A 24922-nucleotide genomic window follows, 5' to 3' on the forward strand; every position below is an offset into this window, starting at 1 on the left:
TAATTAAATAAAAAAACATTTGTTTATAATGTATTAAATGAACTATGTTGACGTGTATTTATATTTGCATTTAATTATATATCTTTTGTCTTATTTACATATTTCATTATTTATTTAATATTGACTTAAATTGTCTTCCATAAAGAGGTCTTTGAGCTCACTTTTGAGGGAACTTTTTTTTTTTACATGATTAAAGGTCTACGTAACGCACTGCTTCCCTCTAGTGGCTTAAATAAAAACAATATGTTTTTTTAGGCAACTTCAGTACACGTTGCACTCCGCGTAATGAAAAAACAACAACGTTTCGGTCATTTCGGAGGAATAATTAAGTGCTTTTGACGTCAGAATCCACTGAATACCGAGGAGAGGACGGCGTTTCTGCCGGTAAACCGCCCACACAGCAACGCAGAAGTGGATGACCCATGCGGTGTTCACAAGCCCATTTTAAGCTCGTTTTTTCTATAACTATAGTAGTAAATATAAAGTTAAGCCTTTATTGAGGCCACTCAATAACAATAATAGCAATTGAAGGATTGTTTTGATTGTTTGATTGATTGATTGATTGACAATTTATTTGAACACAAAATAAAAGATGAACAATTAAAAACAAACAAACAACAATAAACACAAGACAAAAACACAAAATGAAACAACAACAAAACTCAACACTTATTTGTGTTCAATAGGAGTGGGAAGAAGCCAAAGCTTATTAAATCCCACCCTTCTCCCTAATTTACTATATTCAGTTACATAACAACAACAATAATATATATATATATATATATATATATATATATTGTAGTAGGCCTATATAAACTTATTATTGCCATTATTAACATTATTAACTTACACACACATAAGTACACATACACCCATGTAGTCACAATGAGACAACAATGAATAAACAAACAAAACAACAACACACAAAAAAAGAAAAATAGTAATAATACATATAAAAAATAAAACGTCAACAATGACCACCTACTGTCATTTCACACACACGTTTTCATCCCTATATCGTGTGAAGACATGCTCTTTATATTTGATTTTTAAATGTTTAATGTTTGAACATGGTTTTAATTCTTCAGACACGCCATTCCACATTTTACTCCGCTGAATGAAATGCAAAACCTTTTCCTATTTGTACGTATATTGATTACTTTAAAGGTATTTGACCCCCTCGATTGATTCCCCCCGTCTCGACCCTTAAAGAAATTTTGTATTTCAATTGGAAGTAAGTTATTAGCTGCTTTGTACATTATTGTTTGTTTAGATTGTCTTTTATTTTAGCAACCAAGTGACGCATCAGCCAAATTTCCAACATTTTGGAAGAACATTACAGTGACATGGGCGTTAAACAACACCTTTATCAATTCATTAAATGGCGACATTGAGTTGTATTTACCACTTTTGTCATGGTTTTATTGATTCTGATAACTTGACTTTTAATAGCCCATCACATGACGGAAACGCGGTTTCCATGGTAGATACTTTATGTTATTGGTTTTAGCCATTTTTCTTCCTCAGCACTTGAAGGCAGCACAGCATTGCTTTACTTAACTGTGCCCAAACAGTAGCCTCACAAGCAAAAGTTACGTTTGGGGGTTTAAAGCGCTATTCTAATGTTTTTGCTCTAATGTACCTACTCGTTTTGACCACAGAGACATAACCTGAGGACTTAGTGGTTGTGTCTTCTGCTGTTTTGTCGGTGAAAACAGAAATAATCGTCCAGCTCAAATCTGGGAGATGGAGCGCAGTTTGTATGGATACAGATGAAGCACGATGCTAGCGAGCTAACCACCTAGCTGCTAAGGTAAGAGCATAGAGGTATGGAGTTAAACTTAAAGTTTCACCAACTTTGCATGCATGTGTACAATGTGTTATTCATTAACGCTACTGATCTCATTGTTCTTTTTGTGAGTAAGCATTTGCGGGGCGGATTGTTAAATGTCTGTGAAAACCCTCAACTATAGCGTAGAAGTTTCTTAACTTTCAGAAACTCTTCAGAGCCGAGGCCCAGCAGCTTTATGGAGCTCACTTAGCTGCTGGATAAATAAATACCACAATCTTTTTTTCTTTTTTTTTTTTCTCCAGAGTATATAGCCTTGCCTGACACCCTCAATTTGGTCCAGACTTTTGTCAAGCTAGTTGCATATTACTTTCTTGTGTAAATTAACTTTCCTGTACACAGTTACAGTATTTAGATTTACATCACATGTTTATACTGATCAGAACCAGAACCAGAAGATCGGAATCAGATTTATTGCCAAGTAGGTTTTCACATGCAAGAAATTTGCTGTGGTATATTGATGCATAAGAACAAACAAAGTACTAAAAATATGAATGGTAGAAAGTAAATAAATAAAAAGTAAGAAGAATTAAAAAATTCTATATACAAAGTCATTTCTATTATAAATGTATATTTATTATATCTATTTATACATTTAACCTATAAATGGAGGTGAGTCACTGAAACCAAACATTTTCTTGTTATTATATTTTAGGATATTGAGTTTTATTTAACATTTTATTCTGTCTTATTTTTATTTTATTTTTAAAAGCCGAGGTTCATATAGAGTGTCTGGTCTCTTTATGGATGTGTCCATTCTGTGTAAGAGAGAACCAAAGTCAAAGGGGGTGAACCATAAACAGTATAAAGAAGAAATATGACCAGCAGAGAAGTTATAAATTTGCAACATCCTCTTTTGTCAGAAACGCACAGCATTTTATAGAAGATGTAACTGAGAGGAAAAATGAAATTCATTTTACAGGATATATGATGCTGTCTTGCATGACTTCACACTCAGCATTATTAATATTCATAATAATAGTACTTTTTATTTGTACATTTGTTTTATCTTAAAAGGTGCCCGAAGACACAAAAAAAAGTGAGATAAAGTTTAAACAAAATTGGTATTAAAAAAACAAACCGTTAAAACTACTAAGGACAGTAATAGCAATAACAGCAAGAACAATCTCTAACAATATGTGTATAAATGTTGTACTACAAACTATTACGAAGAGTGAAAGCAAGAAAAGAATACAGAAACAACAATATCAACATGAAAGGATAATGAGGGACAAACGGATCACAGATTAAAAGCAGATTTAAATCGGTGGGTTTTGATGGTGGCAATTATTGTATTACAGTAGTTTAATAATATACCTACTTAACGAAGTTGATAGATCATTTAGAAGAGAGAGGAGACATGATATGTTTTACTTTAGGTTTTTTCCAGAGCTGTAGTCTCATTAGTTAGCTTGTGATTTCAGTGCATTGAAACATTTCTGCTGCCTACACATTCCTCAGCGTTGACCAGGGGGCGAAAGGACAGAAGTGGCTTAACCCCCGAAACCCCAGTGACCTGCTGGTGTGACAGTCAATATAAACTCAAGCTGTGCAGCCAAACTCTGTTAAAACCCATATAACTTAATTTTTGAACTATAGTGAAGAGCCTATGCCAGATATATGACATTAAACATGCATATTAATACACAATATGATGTTGTGTATCAGCCATAAAAACATATTTTGTCTTGGTTTTTATAAGTGTAAACATAATATAGCTTCAAAGAAGAGTTTGAACTAGCTGATACAGAATGTGTGGCCAGCTTAAAAAACAGTGTGGAACAACGTGGATTTTTCCAGTTTAAAAGCTACTTAAGAGGAGCTTTAGGTATAAATATGTGTGTCTGTGTGATGGTGTTGATGTTTTTAAGCTTGTTGACTCTCAGCCACAGAGTCTAGGGCTTGGCCACAGTTTAGAATAGACCTTGATTTGCATGGTGGTGCAAAAACTTCTAATTCAGTAATCCACATCAGACACACCACTTCTGCACGCTCGCTCATTTGAGATACACGTGGTTTTTTTTTCACATCTTTATTATCGTCAATTAGAGCCTTTAGGCAACATAAAACGTAAAGCTGGCTGCAGGCAGAGTAGCGGTGGGTGGGGACCCAGCAGCTCCGATAGCTGCTTTGTTTGCCTTTTTATAAAGCTTTCGCATTTGTGGTGCATTAGTGTAACTTTATAGCCCTTTTTTATGACACCACCTTGATTTAAGCATCATTGTAGCGTAGTGATCTATTAGCACCTGGTGCAGGAGCAGGAGCAACTAAATATTGAGGGGGAAAATGTGTGATCCCTGGCAGCTGGTGGCTCCACACACTGGCAGTGGTAGTCTAGCCGTACACTTATAAAAGGACGCAAGAATATTTAAAGAATTTGTTGTGCCAGCTGCCATGTTGCCTACATAAAGCTCTCACTCTGTCTCTTGGGGACCCCAGGTTTATATAAACTGCCCATGACATCTACCAACTGGCTACTTTAAAACTCTGTGTGTGTGTGTGTGTGTGTGTGTGTGTGTGTGTGTGTGTGTGTGTGTGTGTCTGTGTGTGTGTGTGTGTGTGTGTGTGTGTGTGTGTGTGTGTGTGTTGTACAGAAGTGTGGTGGGAAGCTGTTTTAACTCATCTTCAAACCAACTTGATAGCCTTAACTTCACAGCCGGTTTAATTACATTATTGAGGAAAATTGTTATTTCCTTTCAATGCTAAAGCGCCAAAATGCATTTCTGTTGGCATTAGTCTTTGTATAACCTCTTAGCTGTAGTTTCCCATGGAACGAAGAGCTTGTTATTCACTTGCATGACTTCACTTCCCTTATATCTGATTTTGGGTAATCAAGCTGCTTGTTATCCTGCCTGTTTACACAAGACGCTGCTGCTGCTCTTTTATTCTGCAGTCGCTGGTAGCTTGCAGGCGATATCACTCGCTTCCGCATTTCATTACACCTGCAATCAGCCAGACAGTTTTTTAGGTACATCAAGCAACATCCAGTGCACTCTCATAAAATAATTCATGTTGTAATGTTCAGTTTTTCTTGAAACTGTTTCAGAGAGGTGTTGATTTGACTATATGGCAGTTTTTTAGGATGAGGTTTGTGGTCTGTATAGTGTTATTCTGAGGGATATTTCTTGTATTTAGCCTGCTGTCATTGATACACACGAGGTGGACAAAATATTAGATGCACCTGGCAGTGCATTATAGTACAACAACATGACAAATTACATTCTCCAAATGATCACACAGTTGAAGACTGTTGTTTAGGACTGCATGAGTTTTAGCGACCTGTACCTAATAGACCGGCAACCGAAAGCATTCGGTACTTTGAATTATTCCGTCCATCATTTTGGTAAAGGTGATGTAAGTAGCAAATTAAATGCTTCCAATGAAAGGCTTTGTGGTCTTGATAATGCTAAATAAAGCTTTGTTTTGGAGATTTGAGAGTTTTAAAATCTGATAATGATATATCGGCAGATATACCATTTCTTTACACAACCTATAAATACCCATATTTGATAAGGTTCCATTAAATGTGTTTTTTAACAATGTTAATATAAATATGAGCATCCGCTGTTGCTGCACGCCCCGTTGACCATTAACAAACACCCATGATGCCTTGTGGATAACCTGTCCACCAATCAGAGGTCGTGTTTCTGACTGGTCATAAATTGTTGATTTCAAATGCAATGCACAATGGAACAACAGGAGATAGACCCAGTAAAAAAGGTGCAGGGAGGACGATGATGACGTCATCACCGCGGTCACAGGTCAAGTAGGTCAAGTAGTTTGATGCTGTAGATTGTGCTATATTTCCTGTTTTATAACAAACTATTACTAACACAAGTAAACTGGGCATTTCTTTGGAAAATACACACAAACAAATAACAGGTAAGGAGTTATCTGTACACTGAAGGTGCTAACCGAACTACAAATCACAGGCCGAAGGTATTCGGATGAATTGTTATCAACACAGCTGTACTTGGCAGGACATTTCACAGTTGAAGATGAGTATTTGTCATTTATTAACATCAAATACATTGATACCGATTGGCCTCTATCATTTATTGCCCAAGCTTTATTGGGTGGTATTTTGTTATATGCTGGTGTCTACATATATGTTGTCAACTTGTCGTTAATCTGTGATAAGCCAGTATCAGCCCACTATATTAGCCAGCTAACGACGCCAAATAAATACAGCCAAGTGCAAGAAATCAGGTTTGCATTACTACATTGTCAATGCGAAGCATGAAGGCATCTATGAAATGCACCCAGTTGTGTTCACACTGTGAAACTAAATGTAGAAGTAACTGAAGCAAGTATCTGCTGCTTTTGTCACTGTGGCCGCTGCTCTCTCGGTGCCATGTCATTTGAGATCTGATTCTTGAGTGTCTGGGAATTGCTGGACCTTTCCTCAGCGTGTCTGATCACTGACATTCCTGGAAAGCCAAAATGAATATTGGGATTCAGAATGAATTTGAACCATGCAGTTAGAGAGCAGGTGCTGCCACTACGTCCCTGTAAATCATTCAGACCATCCACCAACATGTGTTTCCCTCTATTTAGTCAAGGCAGAGATGGCAAGCCCACAAAAGGTCCTCTGTGTTGGTACGCCTGGAAGTAAGAAAAGGAGTGGTGAAGTTCAGAAGGATATTTGCAAATCTAAGCCAGTGAATTTAATTGGTTATCCATTTTCACTGGTCCTTTGAACATCCAGGAGATGGCAGCAGAAAAGCATTGACCAGATTTGTGATCTTTGTACACACAGAGCTGAACTGTGACTCCGACAGTCTATAATGTGAGAAAACAGACGAGATGAAGAGTCAGAGAGAGTCATCAGCAGTCTGTTATCCAGTCATAGAGTCACCTCTAACCAGTGATGGATGCATACAAACCTGCAAGAGGTTGCAAATCATGAAAATTTTCATGATTCATTCATTTGTTTATGGAATCGGACAATTTAGCTAATAATTGTTTGGTCTTTAAATTCACAAATATCTAAATTGGAAGACGATGTATTCATATTGTATGTTTGAAAGTTCACAACCCAAAGATATTCAATTTGTTATCATACAACATGAAGAGGCAGAAAATCTTCATTTTGAGATTGCTTTAAAAATGATTTGCGTGATTAATGGATTACCATAATTGTTTGTTGTAACAGCGGAGACTGCTTATAGTGATCAAGTCTGCCTGGGTCAAATTAATCACAATAACTGGATGATTGGTATGGCCGTATTTTTCCTTAAAATAAAAATATCAAGGGATAAAAGTTTTTTGTTTTGTTTTTTAAAGCGGTTTGATTTATTTAAATTCTTTTCTTTTTTTTTTACCATATGTTCTTATGTATAAAAACACCCCGAATCAGCAGACTACTTGATGACTATAAGCAAGTTATTTAAACAGCATTTGCATAGGAATAATTCTAGATAATAATCCTAGAAGTGGTTGAGCACTAACTGTCATTATTCTCAGTAATTTCCACTTTCTTTCTGACGATCATCCATTCGATTAATTGACAAATCATTTCAGCTTTAAAACTGGTTTCTCCCAAGTTCTTGCTCTTTGTCACGCTGTGTCTACTTTTTATAGTACTAGTGTTGTAGTAATGGGACATGTTTGAGTCACCACCCATCTATTAGGGCGCTGATAAGAGGGTAAAGTGAAGTGTAATTTCTCAGTATCTTTGTCATTGTTGTTGACACAGTTTCAGACGGGAGCGCTGAGTTATATGATCCTGACTCAAGTGTTCAGCCCTCTGTTTGTGGCCACTCCTCTTCAGCAGGCAGCGCTTTCTTAGTGGGCGAGTCTCTCATTCCTGTCCACACTCACCACAGCTCGGGTTTTTGCATTTCCATTCAAGTCGTGATTCTGAGGGAAAGTTTTCACTCTTTGGATTTTGACAGTTTTTCAAGGTTTTTTCATAAAGTAAGTTGATTTTTCTTCTTCTCTGCTGTCCTGTTGTCAGTGTTTTGTGTGTTTAATGCACCTTGTGTCCTCTGGGTAAATTGTTTGGATTAATGTGGAATTACTATATTGGATTATAGTATTATTAAGTTAGAATAAAGACATTCATGCTTTTACACAAACTATATCGGTGTCATGTGATTGGTTTATCTGCTGCACTTCCACTGACACTTGACTAAAAGTAACGGGAGAAAAATGCCTTCAGCTTGTGATTTGTAGTTCAGCAAAGTGTCTTGGCACCTTCAGGGTACGGACAAATCCTTCTATGTGTGTGTTTGCATTTTCCAAAGAAATGCCCAGTCTGTACTTGTGTAAGTAATTGTTGGAGGAAATGTAGCACAAGAGCACATCTACAGCACATCAAACTACTTTAGCAGTTTCGGTTACATCATTGTGCGGTGGAGGGATGAGGCTTTGGTTTTCCAGGGAGTTTTTGGTGATTAGCACACCTTTACCGGCTAGTGGGAATCTGACAGCCACAAGATAAATGACTCGACTCCCCTGCTTTTAAAGTTCACCATGTCTTTTTGTCCAATGTTGGGTGAAATTACCTACTTATATTTTATATTAAGTACTGTGTTAGATCATCATATTTTTAGGTTTTTACTAGTTCTGAAATGATTTATGATGCACAGAACACCTCAGCTATTTTGATAATCAAAAGTAATTTATCAAGCAAAAATGGCAAATATATGATGGTCCTAGTCTTTAAGGTGTGAAGATTTGCTGCTTTTCTCCATGTCATGTCATTGTAAATTAAATGTCTTTGGGTATCCTCAACCTCGGAAATATTTTTTGTCGACAGATCTGTAAAACTGAGTTTCTCCACACAGAATCATGCAAAAGCACCACTTTAAGTATTGCGTTTACAAGAGATGTGCTCATAAGTTTCTTTCAGCATGAAAAAATCGAATCCACAAAAGAAATCTTGCTCGACTACGGCCAAATTACTGATTAGTTGAATGCAACTTAGAGGGAGCAGCTCTAGGAATATCTTTAGATTTTGTGCAAAAAAAAAAAGCAAGTTGAAGTCGGTTCAGCATTTTATGCACCGTTATAAAAAATGACTTATTGATTATTAAAGAAAAATATCAGAAGTTGCGTCCCTGGTGGGTTTATTTTCATATCTTTTTGATGTTTTGCTGTTATGGAATTAATCACTGACGTGATACTTAAACACTTACTGCTACCTGCAGCTTTATAGGATAGTGTAGTTGCATAGATAGAGATACAGTTGGACAAATCTTGTGTTTGACTGGAATCATGTTGACTCACTGATCAGCATGCAAATCAATACCTGCCAAATTAAGTTAAAATTTATTTTGTAGTAAAATATGTTTTTAAAGATTATAGGTTGTCCAAATATTTCTGCAAACCTTAGCACATGTTTTTTTGTCAAACCTTGATTACTGCGGGATGTGTTGTTGTTTGAGTGTTCTGGACAGAGCTGTCCTGCCTTAATTTAACAAACACAGCAGCCAATTATCTGTGATTTGGAAGAGTGAAGACTGTCGTCACAGTCATATGAGCTGTTGGGAGGATGCGTCATGTTCAGGATGATAATGGGACACCTTTTATGGATCCCTGGACGTCACCATAAGGTTGGACCGACATGTCATAGAAACAACTCTCGTATGTTGCGCATGACTTCACCTCATCCAGTTGTTTCTCAAAACGAGGACTGCTGGGAAGCTTCCTACCCCGAGCTGAGACGAACCTCCCCTGTGTGTTGGTATGCAGCCACCGCCACATTCCTCTATTCTCTTAGTTAATAATCTAACCAACGAGTTTCATAGTTTTTATTGGACACCAGCCAGATATATGGCTCATGTGTCCTGAGCGTCTTATCTGAAGGAATGAGATACAGCCGATCATATGACATCAGAGACTAAAAAACAGGCAGCAACAGGAAACATGCGAGACCTGGCAACATGTGAGTGTACTATGACTACACCTGAGTGTGGGGTCAAGACGGCAAGTCACACCTGAATCACTCAGTCAACAGGTCAAAGGATTAAGCAGTGGGCAGTCTTTGGAAAGCTTGTGTTAATGCTGCTTGGCTTCATACTTGCTCTCATCTGTTGTTTGTCTTCGTAGGCTAATGATAGTTGCTTGTAATCCCATTTTATATTCAGGTGTTTATCGTCCTTCACAAACTCCTTGCAGGCTTTAGAACCTGTGCTGCTCCACAGTTTGAATATGTTCTGGTCTTTGAAGCTTTAGGTCGATTTTACATATAAAGTCTGGTGGACTTGGTTGGATTCAGTGGGGAAGTTTGGTTTGGTTTGCTTTCACGCCGTGCTTAATCAAGCACACCAAGCATTGTAAACAAGTGTAACGCTGTTGACAATGGCCTTCGTCTATTGGACAGAATATGTGAGGGAAAGAGCTGACAATTTTTCAAAGCATCGTGGACTTTATTGTATTGTTAGCGGCATTTTTTTTTTTGTTTTCTCGCAATACTGATCCACTGTATGATTGAATCCTATTTGAAGACTTTGTTATTTTTGTGTGTAGCCACAAGCAACTGTGTTCTGTCATCGTTTGACCATATTTCAATAAGGGCCATTACTTGATCATTAGACTACGTTTGTCCATGAGACAATTTTCAAGCGTGCTATATACCCTTCCTGATGTTGATTCACAAATTCCACCCAGAATGCACTGGGTTTTGGTTTGCTTCCTTCCTTTGGTTCTCACCTGCAGAGACCTGAACTCTGATGCACATGGAAGCGAACCGAGGCCCTGTTTTTTAGTGGACCTGAGTTTGGTTCCTTGGTCCACACCAGATTTCATTTGAGCATTCACACCAGCAAACAGACTATCCGACAAAACGCACCAAAGTTTGTTAGGTGTGAAAGCGCCAGTGTCACACGTGCTAAGTAAACATTAATGGATTTCCTCTTTGTGCCCACTCCTTCTATTTGCGCAAAAGGGGAAATATAGCAAAGCATATTTCCATTTCTTAGAGTTCAACTGGTGAACTTTGACTGGTGATGCAACAGAACTGCAGTGTGTGCGGTTGACCCTGCTGACTTTTGTGAAATTTAGTTTGATGTAGTTTTGAAAAAGCTTGAAAACTGTAATGGATGCTAAAAGCTGAAATAATAATTTACAGGAAATGGTGAGTGTTGACGTTATTCACTGAAGAACAGCAACAGGAAGGCGATCCACTGACATGGAGGGCAACGGAGAGATCAGTGACACTGACAGCGGCATCATCCTTCACTCAGGTAAAACATTTTGTGTATCACTGAAAGGATTTTATTAAATATGGAGCAAGCATTTTTGTGTTAAATTAACACATATTCACGCAGTATTTTTCTGCAGTAGCATAGCATTTACAATTGATCATCAAGTCCACATTAAAAATGTTTCTCCATGTATTTAGTCTTAGGATATAACAGCAGAAGGACACGTGCAATATCATAAATGTGATAATTTATTCAGTTCACCACAGCAAGCTTTGGTGTTTCGCTGCGTTATTTCCTGATTCTTAGAAAACATCAGCAACAATGGCAGACATATTTTTATTTTTTGATTTGCAGACACATAGGACTGCATGATATCCAAATAATGACAAATTCCAAATGAGAATAATACAATGGCAAAACGAGAAAAAAGGAACTAAGCTAACATTGTTTAAGAAAATACAAGAAAAGAATCAATGAGAAGAGGAAGCACATCAATTGAGCAGAAAAACAAACCAATTAGTTGACAGCAATCCATTAAAATAAAATAAATAGATGAAACACAAAGTGGACAGCAGACTGGTTGGTTGCCCACATGTCACACTGGGCAGCTTTACTGAATTCATTAATTAATGTGAAAACAAAGTGGATTTAAGTGGAGGATTGCTTTGTTTCAGAATTTTGGACAATCGCTTTTCAAAGTGTTCTTTCACTATGAAATTTAAACTGACAACATTGTATGGGACTGGCAAATTGCAAGTGTGTTTAAAAAGCAAAACACCAAGCCCTTTAAACTAGTAGACCATTGTTAGAGGCACAAATCAATGTTGAGACTAAGTACATACCTTAATCCAGGCCGAGGTAATCTTATCACAGCACCTGCTTTCAAATGACCTCAAACTACTTTTGATGTTGTTTCTTTCTACCAAAGACACAATTTACTTCTAACTACTAATTCTCCACCGCACCACTGATTGAAACGCAGTTGGTAACATAAATCTTCTCTTGTCTTTTAAGATCATTATTGAATCCATCTCACTTTGCCAAATGATGTCCTTTCAGAGAATAACACAATCATAGCAGATTACATGGGGTTAACAACTACTTATATAATATACTTGGCAGGACAGATCTCAATCATGTTCTCGGTAAAACAATTTTCTACACACTTAAGTACAAATCATCTACTCTGTTATAGAGAACAAGTTGTCATGTGAAAACTCAGACATGGACTAACATGCATGAGGTCCATTGTGACTTGATGCTGGATTAGTCTCTGTGTCCTGCAGAGGAGGCATCACACTGAGGCAGATTAAGACAACTCCTCCTTTGATGGACTGTTTACAAAAATGGATCAAATCAGATATGATTTTTTTAATTCCATCATTCTTCTTCCTTATCAAAATCTGGTCTCAAGGCAACTTGAGTAACAACATTTCTGTCAGAGATTCAGGTTTGTTTTACTAGTGACAGCTGATGTAGCAACTACAGAGGTGTAGAAAACCTACTTTTTCTAAATTCTTTCTGAAATTTTTTTTCTTTTCATTTTTTTACTTTTCACACCTAGCTGAAGTTGCCTCAAGCCAGATATCAAACAGCCCCGGGAGCCACAAAGGCCTTCAAACAACTTTATTTACATACAAAGTGTGCTCCCTAAGATATGTTGATAGTGGAATTTCCAACTTCGAAATTTTACATTGAAAAATATCAATATTCAATACCATTTTTGGTACCAGGGGTAAAAGCTGACAATGACAAGTAGCAGCAAAGTAGCAAGTAGCAGCAAACAGCAGAACAAACATAAACATTATAAACATTAACATTAAATAACAGAGCAGAAAGCCAACTAGTACCAGTGTATTGATACTGCAGAAACTGAAACCATTTCAAATATTCAGAGTTGATATGCATCAAACAATTGATAGAGTTTCTCTTTTAAGTCTGAATTTTATTCAAGAAATAATTCAGCTGTTTTCCCAGCTTAACATGTTTTGTGTATATTAGAGCTAGTCTATATATCAATTATTTGACTTAGAGTAAATTAACTGGCAATAGTTTTGGTAATCAAGTAACTTTCCTCTACCCCAAACTTGCCAGGGCTTTTCATTAGTGACTATATGTTGGAAACTGGAAATGTTTTCATTTTGGGGTGTTGATCAGACAAAATAAGCAGTTTGAAAAAAAAATGTGATCTGCATTTTATCATTTAATTGATTAAACACTTGCAACTCAAGTGAATATGTTTCTCTTTATGTTTTATTAGTCAGTCTGTATTTTGGGACTGCCCACAGTTTGGTGGTCTTTTTATTCCCTCAGTCCCTTATGGCGACAATACCACAGAGTTAACAGCAAACTATGGCAGTCTTGTTTGTGCTTCGCCCAGCAGTGTGTACTGATTAGTTCTGGCCTTTCTGACATTCCTTGCACCCTAATTGAGCCACGTGATGTCTACGCTATACAATGAAAATGTGTCGATCTACAAAGAATAGGGGGATTGTCAGTCTAGGAAGAGGAATTCTTTGCCCTATTGTGGTGCTGTCACACTTCTTTCCTGTCGCAGCTCAGATGTTTGTCAGTACCTGCAGGGATTCTGTTAATAATCTCTGAAGGTATGTGGCGCTCAATGCATTTTGCCCGAAGCCACTCCCACGGCCCTGAGACTAATCTTAATGTCATTAGTCACCGAGGCTGCAGACAGCACCGGTCAAACACTTACACTTTGTTTATAGTTACAAAGATCCTGCCAGTCATTCTGCATGCCACTAAAGAAAACAACGATAAAAACAAAAGGTACGTTCTGATGAATGTGACCATTGTGTTGTCTGTGGTGGCCTCGAGAGTTAATCTCAAGCGGTGTAATAATAATAATAATAGTGAGCACCTTCATATGAGCATGCCAGAATAATTGCCAGGCAAAAGAAAACAAAGTAAAAATAAAAATAAAAGACAAGCAGAAAAATAGACACATTCAGCATAAATTGTGACTTACATTTTAAACCTTTAAAAGTTATTTTATTGCTCAGACACGACATGGGACATGACGAAAAGATAAAAATGCAGTTGTTGCAACATTAGCTGAGATATCACTTGCATGGATTTATAAATAGCCTTATAATCCTCCTTTTCTTCATTGACTGGAAATACAGTCATGGAAAAAAATATTGGTTGATATGGTTTTCTTGATAATGACTTTGGTTATTATCAAGTAAACCATGGAAAATGGCTCGATATCAGCTCTTAAATTAAACTCTTATGAGCTATTTTTCTTGTTACCATTGTATTTGTCCAAACAAATGTACCTTCAGTTGACCCGGGCATTAAAGTGAACAAGAAATTGAAGAAAACAATGGTCTAATATTTTTTATGACTGTACGTATCACATACTGCATCACACATAATGTAGATCTCAGTTGTCAATATACACTGAAGCACTTTTCATTATAATACAATACAACTCAAAAGCAAGAATGTCTCCAATATGTCCACAGAGCTGATTCAACACCTCTGTCACAATGTCAACAAGAACTAAACATGATAACCTTCATAAAAATGGGAGGATTTATAAAATGGCAGCCCTGAACACATACAATTGACGAAGGGCATTGTTGTCGAAAGGATTCAGCGAGTATAAAGATGATGTCATGCCAATTTAACGCAGTGTCGCTATAGCGTACTATCCACAGTGGGAAATGAAAAGCACCTGATACCAAAAGTGGGTTGACTGAAGTGCAGCAGAGCCGTACCATGCAGTGTAAACACGGCGTTAGTCATTTATCACTTTGATTTGCACTTACTTATTGTCTACTGTGTTGAGTACTGAATAAAAAATGTGCAACATAATCTCATAATCTCAGATAAGACCCTATATTTCTTTCCTGTTGCATTACGCAGGCTCCGACAGCCCGATGACACACATGAAGGATGTGACCACGCACACACGGGCCATGAAGCTCAAACACGAAGAACTCCAAAAGCGACTGGAGGAATGCTTCAAAGACCTGAAACAACTCTGCATCCGAGAAGCTGTAAGTAAAAGTCATAAACGCGCCAACAGTCTAAAAACGGAATAAGAAATCACCTTAAAAATCACAGAATGAGTCACATCATCCTGATAATCTAAGCTCATTAAAATCTTAATGAAGTTTTGCAGTAGACCTGTACAAACTCAAGGCAATTGTTATGTAATGAGGCGAGCTGTTACAAAGTGTACTGACAATGTTGGACGTGATTCAGTGCCTTTTATAAAAGATTAAATAGGTGGGGTAGTTTAGTGCAGGATGTTTGATGACACATTTTACTGCTGGTTAACAAAGTAACCTGCAAGATGAGACATTTCTCAGATGCGTTCAGCCATGTCCTCACTAATGTGGACGAAAAAGAAAATGGTCAGAAAGTCAGAAACTTTCATGTCCACAGTTGTGCTTTGAAGTCTTTCTGTTGAATTTAAGAATAGAATAGAATAGAATATATTTATTGTCATTGACACATGTACAATGAAATTAAGTGCATTCTTGTCAGTGCTAGATTAAAGATAAATAAATAAAAGCAAAAATGAATGAATAATAGGGTTATACAAAACTGGAGAAAAATGTAGCAACAACAAACAAAGATAAACAAAGAAAAGAAGATATCAAACAACTACATTTGCACAAGTCCTCATGGCATCATTTAAGGCCTTGGTGGCTGATGGGTAGAAACTGTTTTTGAGTCCTTTTGTTCCTGCTCTGTGCGTCCTGAACCGTCTGCCTGATGGCAGCAGATCAAATGCCTTGTGTCCCGGGTGTTTCAAGTCATGCACTATATTTTGTGCTCTCTTGAGGCAGTGGGCATTATAAAGTTCCTCCAGAGAGGGGAGAGGGCAGCCAGTGATTATTTTGGGCCACCTTTATGACCCCCTGGAGCACCTTCCTTTTTTGAGCCAGCTGAGCAGATTTGGGATTTCAGTGAATCACAAACAAAGACTTGGATGTTTAAGAAATTGAAGCATTTTCATACATGTCTGCATTAGCTTCAAAATGGCCGTAAAAGTCACAGTGGCGATCTCCAGTCACAGTCTACTGAGAGGCAACAAAAGATCTTTTTAATCTATCCTCATGTCCTTTGTGAAGTTATTATTTTGGCTCTTACCACCCAGCAGAATACAAACATCATCCCTTTACTTTCCAACACATTGTGTATGAAGTCAGACCACGCAATGTGGCTGCAGTGACATTTTTTTAAATGTATCATAGCCTTTGAAGAGGTATCCTTTTGGTTCAGTTAACCAAAGCAATGTCAGTGTTCCCATGGCAAGCCTGGATCTGAGACTTTCGTCATGTCTCATTTTCAATATTTCCTGCCTCTCTTTCCCTTTCTGCACTTACGACATAAAGAGTCATAATTGGCACATTGATTCCCTGCGAAACTGGACACATATTCCTTCGGGAGTTTTCTTTTTTACCATGCGTCGGTGCTCCGGGGTAAAATCCCAGGACTGATCATTCTTTCCTGTTGACACTCGGGCTGGGCACTCCTGTTGGGACACGCTCAGGTGAACTAATGCCTCTCCCTTCTCTTAGTGACAAAAGAACAAGTAGGCTCATTGGCCGCGCTTACGTGTTTGTCTGTCTGTAAAGGTGGCTGGTTAGGAGTGACTCAAAGTGACAGTGTTTTTATGAGTTTGTTAATTAAAACAGTAAGAGTGCATCGTCGCGCTCTGGGTTTGGTTTGGACGCGGATACTCGATACAGTGAGAAATGAGACTCAAAGAATGTGTTGTGAAAGGAAATCTCTAGAAATGCAGAATTGTGCAACAGTTTCCTTGCACCTATATGCCTCAACATGTAAAGATAGTGGTAGGAGATACTTGACACATTTCAAAACTGCCACTGACACGTTGAATAAACTCTGAGGAGATGTGTGTTTCTGTATTTGAACAACTGAACTGAAAGGATTTATTAGCGTTTGAAGTGATGTCTTTATTTAAGTGGTTAACCAAGATGGGTTTTTCACTGGCAGATGACACTACCCTTTTGTATTTGTTTGTTTGATCTTTTTTTCTTTGTCTGTCTGTATTGTCCATATATATTTAACAAATTTATATTTAATTTATTTATAAGCAGAGATTTTCATTGATTGATCTCTCTTTATTGGAACATGTTAAAAACAAACAAAATATTATTAATAAAAAACTATTAAAATAAAACTAAATAAAAACAAAACAAACAAGAACACCATTTTCTGCACCCCCCTAAATAGACTCTCCCTTCTTTATTGTTTATAAAGAAGGGAAGAACTATTACTACTACTAGTAACACAGAGATTTATATTTACAGTTTGCAATGATTCACACATCGTTTGGAAAAAACGGAGCATTTATTACCAAACGGAACAACACTTTTAAAACAAACAGCTGTATCAAATATATTAGTTACATATTTACAGTAAAATCACGACTGACACACACTAAATGTGTTGTTTAAAGGCTCACCATGGTCAGTGTGAGAATCAACTATTTGTTTCCTGCTGTTGGAAAACAGCCACACTGTAAAGGTTATTTTGATTAACTATTTAACAAAGCCACAGTCTGTCATCAGATTTAAATCAGTTTCTGTTGTTGCTTTGTGGACATAAACATGGATTTGTGATATTCTCTGTGCTGTTCAGGAGTTGACGGGCCGGCTGTCGGATGATTACCCTCTGCTGCCGGGAGAGAAGCCTCCGCAGATTCACAGACGTGTTGGAGCTGCGTTTCAACTGGACGAACAAAGCATGCCTCGAGGAGCAGAGGTACAAGCTACATTTAGACTGAATAATGTAATTTTTAAACAAACCTCAAGGACATAATATTTCAAGGGTCACACTGTTGTCTTTCTCTGTCACAGGAGTCACAACTGAGTTTAGTGGACGCTGAGTTGGCGCTTCAGATGAAGATATATGAGGCAGCGCGCAAGCTCTGCGAGGAGGTTCACCTGAGTAAAGCTGTTAAAAAGAGCCGGGTGCAGCAGTGCAAGAGAGAGGAGAAGAAACTCAAACGGCTACAAGAGACGGCCTTTCAGCTGCGGCTGGAGCACGGTCGATCATCACCACTCCCTGCTTTCAATATTGCACAACACGGTAAGAGGCGCCTGGCCGGACCTGAAGAGAGATGGAAGTCTCTTTCATTATCACCTGTGCAAGGAGTTAAATGATTAACACCTCATCAAGTAATCATTCTTAATAGACGAGGCATTTAAAACTATTTGTACAAATGTATCATTTGATGCTTCACATCTGAATCAAAGTGTTTGGTGTCTCTTTTTTTATTTTTTTTTTAGATCTGGGTACATCTGATGACAGCTCACTGTCTGATTCTGCACTGCAAGATGAAGGTGAGACTTCTTTACCTTAAAATCCAGTTAGAGCAGGACAACATGGCTTGTTAAAAGACTATAATAAAAGATGACTTAAGAATCTATGTAAGAGCTAAATGTTTATCAACACTCTCATACAGTGATTCATTTCTGTTTTCTTCCCTAGAAGTGTCCAGTCAGTCATCCCAGCTGTCTTCAGGACTCCCCTGTCCAGGAGAGGCCGATCCTCCCCAGCCTCCCCCTGCTGTGTCCTCACAGTCCTTCGTAGACGGCTCCTACATGTCTCCGTCTGCGGCTCCACAGAACCTGCCGATGACCCCGAGCCAGTCTCCCCATCCGAGCCTCGACTCCATGTCATGTTTCAGCTCGAGCCCCATATGTGACCTTCCTCCCATCCAGCACTCCCCGTGGACAGAGTCCAGTCTGGACCAGCCTTACCAGAAGAGCAGGAAGTCGCGCTCGTCCAGCAAGACGAGGTAACGCAGACCATCAATCATGACTCCTTTCCAGTTAATTAACTTCTTAGTGTTTGGAAAGACTAAGTGTGGTTTGTGTTCCTTAGATTCTTTGGAAAAGATGTTGATTGAAGTAAATAATTAATGAGCCACTCTTTAACATTGTGCAGCCTTTTAAAAATGTTATGATACATCAGGGCAATGAACCCACTGTTTGGTGTACTTGGGCTGCTTGACATGCAGCAGGATAAAGACACTTTATCTTTTATCTAGTAAAAACATTTTTCCTAGTTAATCTAAAGTTTCCCTTGTATTGCAAAGCAGACGTCAGTGAAGTTTATGAATGTGCAACACTGCCCTCTGCTTTTTCTCCGGTGCTACAACATTCAATAGGAGGAACATGGGACTATAAATCTCACTGATTTATGATGACACCTTGACACAGAGGAAGAATTCAGACTCCAGTAGTCAAGTGCTGTGCTAAAAGTTCCAACTTGTAACACACAACACACTTCATCTTTGTCAGTGTAAAGACAAGAACATGTCTGAGGCAGTACAATCAATTTTGCAAATCTTGAAACCCTTTCACACTGAACTTCGGTCATTAAGTTAGATAGATTTATTTGCAATCCATAAAAACACAAGTTGAATAGGGTTGCAACAACATGAGATTTTTATGGTACAATAACTTTCTCAGAAAATATGCTATAGTGTATTAACATTGTAAATGTCCCCTCTGTGGGACTAATAAATTACTTTATCTTATTTCCAAATTATTATTAGTTGCTATTTTATTATTACTACAGCTATTATCAGATACATTGACCATTCAAAGAATGAAAAAAGAGGTTGTTTTTTTTTTTTTCAATTGAAGGTTGTATGAAACTTGAAACCATTTTTTTATGGAATTATGTGTAAAAAGTAGGGCCGGGACTGGATTAAAAAAATTAATCAAATTAATTAGAGGTAGTAAAAAAAGTCTACCTTTTTCAACATAAATGGGCTAAAATAAAACATTTGTGGATACGCAAATGTACACAGTATGATAACAATTTTCATACCACAGAATACCGTGAAAACCACTATTCCACTTCAACCCTCAAGCTGAGAAACAAAAGTAATACATTTTTTTGTGCTTCGCTTTTGCGTGTTTTGCAGTCAAAAAAGTGAGTTGTTGCCACCGTTGGAGGCCTGCTTTGCTTCCCATATGAAGCTGAGCCGCACCCAGTCCAACAGCACACCTTCAACTCCAGAGATTCGAGTGCACAGACAGCTCTCCCTCAGGTAGCCACACCTCTAATACATCTACCACACTGAGCCTGTGATTAACTGCAATCATTTACTTTTACACATAAAGTTTGTTTGTTTTTAATCACTGTCTGTGAGATGTACAGTAGAAGCTGAGTGTGTTTGCTGTGTTGCCATACTAATGCACTTGTTGTTTGTGCAGGATATCAAACCCTGAATCAACATTTGAAAAGGAGCGTGGTCGCAGCAGGGGTGCAAGGAGGCGACTGACAGAGTACTCAATAACTCTACCAGAGACTCCACCGTCTGCGGTGAACTATGTAAACCATGTAAACTCTGAGGATAGCAACTCTGAACACTCGTCTACATCTTACAACAGCTCACCGTGTCAGGAGCTGCCCTGCGATTTGCCCAAACACTATCAGTCTGCGTACCCGCACTCTGGCCCAGTTGGCAGCTATGGACCTCAAGCCCTCCCACGCACTGGCTTTTACCATAATCCGAGGCACCAGTCCAGCCCTGGTTTTCACAAAGCCTATTACACCGAAGAGCCGGTCTATCAACCTGATCTGGACTTGGCACGTAGCTACTACACCCCACAGGCTCCCTGTCCTTCCAACAGATACTACTATAAAGACGCAGCTGTGCCCCAGCAGAGAGCACAGAGGCCGTTACCTCCTGACGTCAGACTGTCCCCGGCTCAATGGGACCAACCACACTACCGCTCCGGTGGCCTCCCGCAGCAAGTAGTGAATGAGCAGCTCAAGTCGTGGCACCGGCGCAGTCAGTTCAAAGCCCCCCGCTCCCGCTCGCTCGACAGACAGGGAGCAGTCAGGGTCAAAAACATGTCGACTCGGGAGGCGACCATCCACCAAAATCAGAAGTACCATGAACAGGTGAGCAGACAAAAGCATTTTAACAATTACTAATAGTATGTAATCCAAAATTACTACTACAGTCATGAAAAAAAATTATTAGACCACCCTTGTTTTCTTCAGTTTCTTGTTCATTTTAATGCCTGATACAACTAAAGGTTCATTTGTTATAGCTGATAGCTGATAAGAGTTTAATTTAAGAGCTGATATCTAGACATTTCCCATGGTTTTCTTGATAATAACCAAAATCATTATCAAGAAAACTATGGAAAATGGTTAGAAGCGGTGTTTAGTAAGTGAATCACTTACTTAGTAGTTAAGGACAGGAAATTATTTCTTACTTGTTCACAGACTACAATCATTTCCAAATTTCTCTATTTTCTAATTGTTCAAAGTCTTTTTGGCAATTTTTATTCCTCAATTAAGTATTTTTGGGGGGTATTCCAGGATTTCTTAGGGCATTTTACCTCTTGATTTCTTCGACTTTTCACAATGTACTTGACATTTTAATTAATGTGTTAATACTTGTTAATAGCTTGTTACACATCAAAGCTGCTGAAAAAAAAAGGCAATTAAGGACTAAGTAAAATTTTGGAAATGGTCCTCCTTGACGAGTAACCTGCTATTTTGGGTCTCTTGATAAATTACATGATAAATTTGTTGGCATTTTATTTTATTTGGGCTTTTCAAATATATAGTCAAGCCAGCAGACACTTGAAACACAGAGACACATTTGATATTGAATAAACAACCTTACATCTCTTCTCATCTTAAGACAGAAATCTAAAAAAGTTATTTAAATGTATCTTGTCTCAACAGATTGTAGAAGATATTTTTGCCATGTGTATGGACATTTGTCGTTAAACACGTTTTTTCCAAATGTATAACAAACAGGTTTTTTAACCACTTTTCAGTATTTGTGAAAAGGCCATTTAATATTTGAAGTTCATACGTAGGACACAGACCACAAGAGGCAGTCTGTGTTGTGTAAAACATGAACTTTCTTTGCCGTGTCTACTTGATGCATTTTGTCTGTGCCTGATGTATTTGACCATGAGCTGCGGACACATTTACACACTGCCAAATTCATTGAATATCATTATATATCTTGATACGTATTAATCACGGTTTTAAACATGTCTTTTTCTCTTTTGCTAACTTTCAGGTAATGCAAAGAAGGGCTCTTCAGAGATCTGCAGATGATTCGCAGGGGCACTGGGTTGTCGATGACGGCTCTCACTATGTAAGTCAAGTGTGAACTGAGGCCACCTCGGACCACACGGAACATGTGAACTCAAAGGCTGCAAATGCTTTCATTCCCAATTCACCAAAGTCATGTCAGAATATCAAGCTGATATAAAAGTTCATGTCCTTAAACAAATTACTCTTGTCATGATTCCTTTTACCTGCCTGCCTGTATCTGGGCATATAGAGAGAGGATGATGAAAGTGGAACATCTTGCAATATAATGATATGTAGTACAACAAAAACACAAACTCTGGTCACCAAAGTTACTGTGAAGTTGATTTAAACAGCTCTCTGGCACAGTCACTGTAGAGTTGACTGCAGAGCAGTTTTATTGGATATGGAGCACATCTGTAAAATGTATCTGTTGTTTTTGTCCACTCTTGTATGTTGTTTTGTACTAACAGTTACGAATCAAACTGATGCGTGTTAAATATGATGTTTTAACCTGTGAATGAGTTGTCTGATGTGCTGTAAATCTGCTGCCAACTCAAAATTGATGATTCACTTTCTCCAAACAGAAACTAATCTAATCATCAGCACAGCGTTTCTGTGTTATTAAATACAGGGTTATTTTGATATGTGAATCAATTATAAATTAAATGACAATTGACTAAAAAGACCAACAAAATTGCACATTCTAGTCAGATTGTGAAAAACGTTTTTCACGTTACTAACATTTAGGTCATTGGTGAACTTTATCTCAGATGAATTTGGATTTAGTTTCCACATATAAAACAGTTACATAAACTGATTTAGGTACATATTCATGCATCATATAGCAGCATTAGATGTGCCTCTCTGTAGCCAGAAACCCTGCCAAGTAATAATGTATATTTGTCTGAGGATGTGCTCCAGACAGAAGTTTACTTTTTGCAGTTTGGTAGATTGAGAATAAAATCCTCATCACCACCTAGCTGTATGAAGGAGATAAATTGTAAAATAATGTAAATGAGGAACATATCCTTTTTAAACTACATTTTGTGTATAATAATGCCTTGATTCTTTTCACTATGTTGATCAAGTTGAGCTGCTTAAATTTAATATTCCAGTTTTGTCCTTTATCATGAACCTTTAAAGGAAAATTAATCTTGTTTTTTATACTTACATGTGTCTGCGGCTCTGCCAGTTAACTTGAATTACTAATGGACTTAATCAACTAGTTGTTAACTAGACATTAACTTACTCACATTAATTATTAAGTAGCAAATTCAACATAAGCAGGTTATTGATGATTGGCAGCTATTAACATGTTCAATTGAATTTTAAGTGTCCCGAGCTTTAACAGAATCTTCATCAGTGTCTGTGTTTGTGACTAAACACTAACCTTTTTGTTAGAACATATACAATTTCAGCTCTTAAGTGAACTGTATTTAAAACACTGCCAATTTGTGATTCACAATCTCCCAATCAAATGATAAATGATATGAAATCATTTGAGAATTACTACCCACATTACTATTACTAATACTTATCCACACTGACTGGTCTCTCACAGTGATCTATTTATGTGTTTATTTATTGTGATGTGCATCATTGGACCCATGAGAAGTCAGACTTGAAATAAAATAAGATATGAACCTGAGTTTGCTAAATCCAGCAACAGTAAAGGCTGTATCTAGTATAAAAATCCACAATCATGTTACCTTGTGTGCCTCTTTTTTTTTTTACTGTCTTTTTATTTATCAGTTAAAGTAGTTTAAGTGGACCTAATATTAATAATAATGATGTGTTATGTTGCTGTTGATAAATCTGTGAAAATGTTTTCCCTGTGGAAGAAAATAAAGATTTATGTTTGCATGGTGTTGTGTTTCATTTACTCCCTTGTGTACACACAGGTTTAAATTGTAAAATGAATAAGGGCTCGACTGCATTTAGCTGCTTCAGTTTCAGGGTCCTGGTGTTGTTCATGCTGTCACATTGCCATGACTAACTGAGACACTTGAATAGTAATGTATGTAATTAGGTGCTCAAAAGAAAATACTTCATCGGAATAAGGCATTTAGGTAGTGTTGTGGCAAAAACCTGTTTTGTCCTGTCAGGGTGAAATGAAAAGCAATTAGATACTCAAACACAATATCTGTCATTGTCTCTTATTACTAAGTATTATTTATTGATTGCAAACAAGAGCCTGCACGCCCAGGGAGGATGCACATGAGACTGAATAACAATTGGTTCCATCGCAACTTCAATATCATTCTTTGTTACAAACACATGCATGCTTAACAACAAGGTCAGACACCGAAGGCAATTGTGATTTTTACTGTTTTTATACATTTTTTTAAATATGTAGTTGGTCACTACATCAAAAAGAAAAAATACAGTATTTGTGGCCACAGACAATTTAAAATTGATGTATAACCATTGATACCCATTAAATCATGGTGTTCCTTCATTGTTATTTTAAAATTAGGTCAGGGTTAATGCCAGCGTAATGTAGGATTCGATGTTTCTGTAATTCTATTTTTTAAAAAGCCTAAGGATCTTTTTTTTTTTTTAAATCAAGATGATTAAACGCATTTTGGAGATATTGTTATAATCTTCTCAAGGACTCAGTATAAATGCGTTTTATATGATTACGATATGACTTTCACACAAATGCATTATTTCCACATCTACATGTTCTGAATCGTTTGGGGAAAAAAAGATGGTTTAAATGTAAACAGTTTTTCTTATGAAATTTATTTTTCTACGTCTGAATTTGTGCTTTTATTTTGAAAACTCCCCCGAAAGGGATTAGGTTTACGGAAGAGCCTTCAACTTCCGGAAA

General features: G+C 37.6%; 1 protein-coding gene across 3 annotated transcripts; it reads left to right on the plus strand.

The window, feature by feature from the left end:
• The first annotated feature begins 1543 nt into the window (after positions 1-1543).
• On the plus strand, positions 1544-23423 carry inavab (innate immunity activator b). 3 transcript variants are annotated; one of them, XM_059328976.1, is made up of 10 exons: positions 1544-1827; positions 10926-11040; positions 14890-15023; positions 17644-17766; positions 17862-18093; positions 18294-18347; positions 18496-18805; positions 19943-20068; positions 20235-20928; positions 22073-23423. In XM_059328976.1, exons 2-10 carry the CDS (start codon positions 10986-10988, stop codon positions 22163-22165), a joined length of 1821 nt encoding a protein of 606 aa, XP_059184959.1. In that variant the 5' UTR covers positions 1544-1827; positions 10926-10985; the 3' UTR covers positions 22166-23423. The 3 variants fall into 3 exon arrangements, with proteins under 3 accessions (XP_059184959.1, XP_059184958.1, XP_059184960.1); XM_059328975.1 differs by having other exon boundaries at positions 1544-1813; XM_059328977.1 differs by having other exon boundaries at positions 1544-1813; positions 18499-18805.
• Positions 23424-24922: the final 1499 nt, after the last annotated feature.

The sequence above is a fragment of the Centropristis striata genome, chromosome 3, assembly GCF_030273125.1.
Source record: "Centropristis striata isolate RG_2023a ecotype Rhode Island chromosome 3, C.striata_1.0, whole genome shotgun sequence".
Lineage (NCBI taxonomy): Eukaryota > Metazoa > Chordata > Actinopteri > Perciformes > Serranidae > Centropristis > Centropristis striata.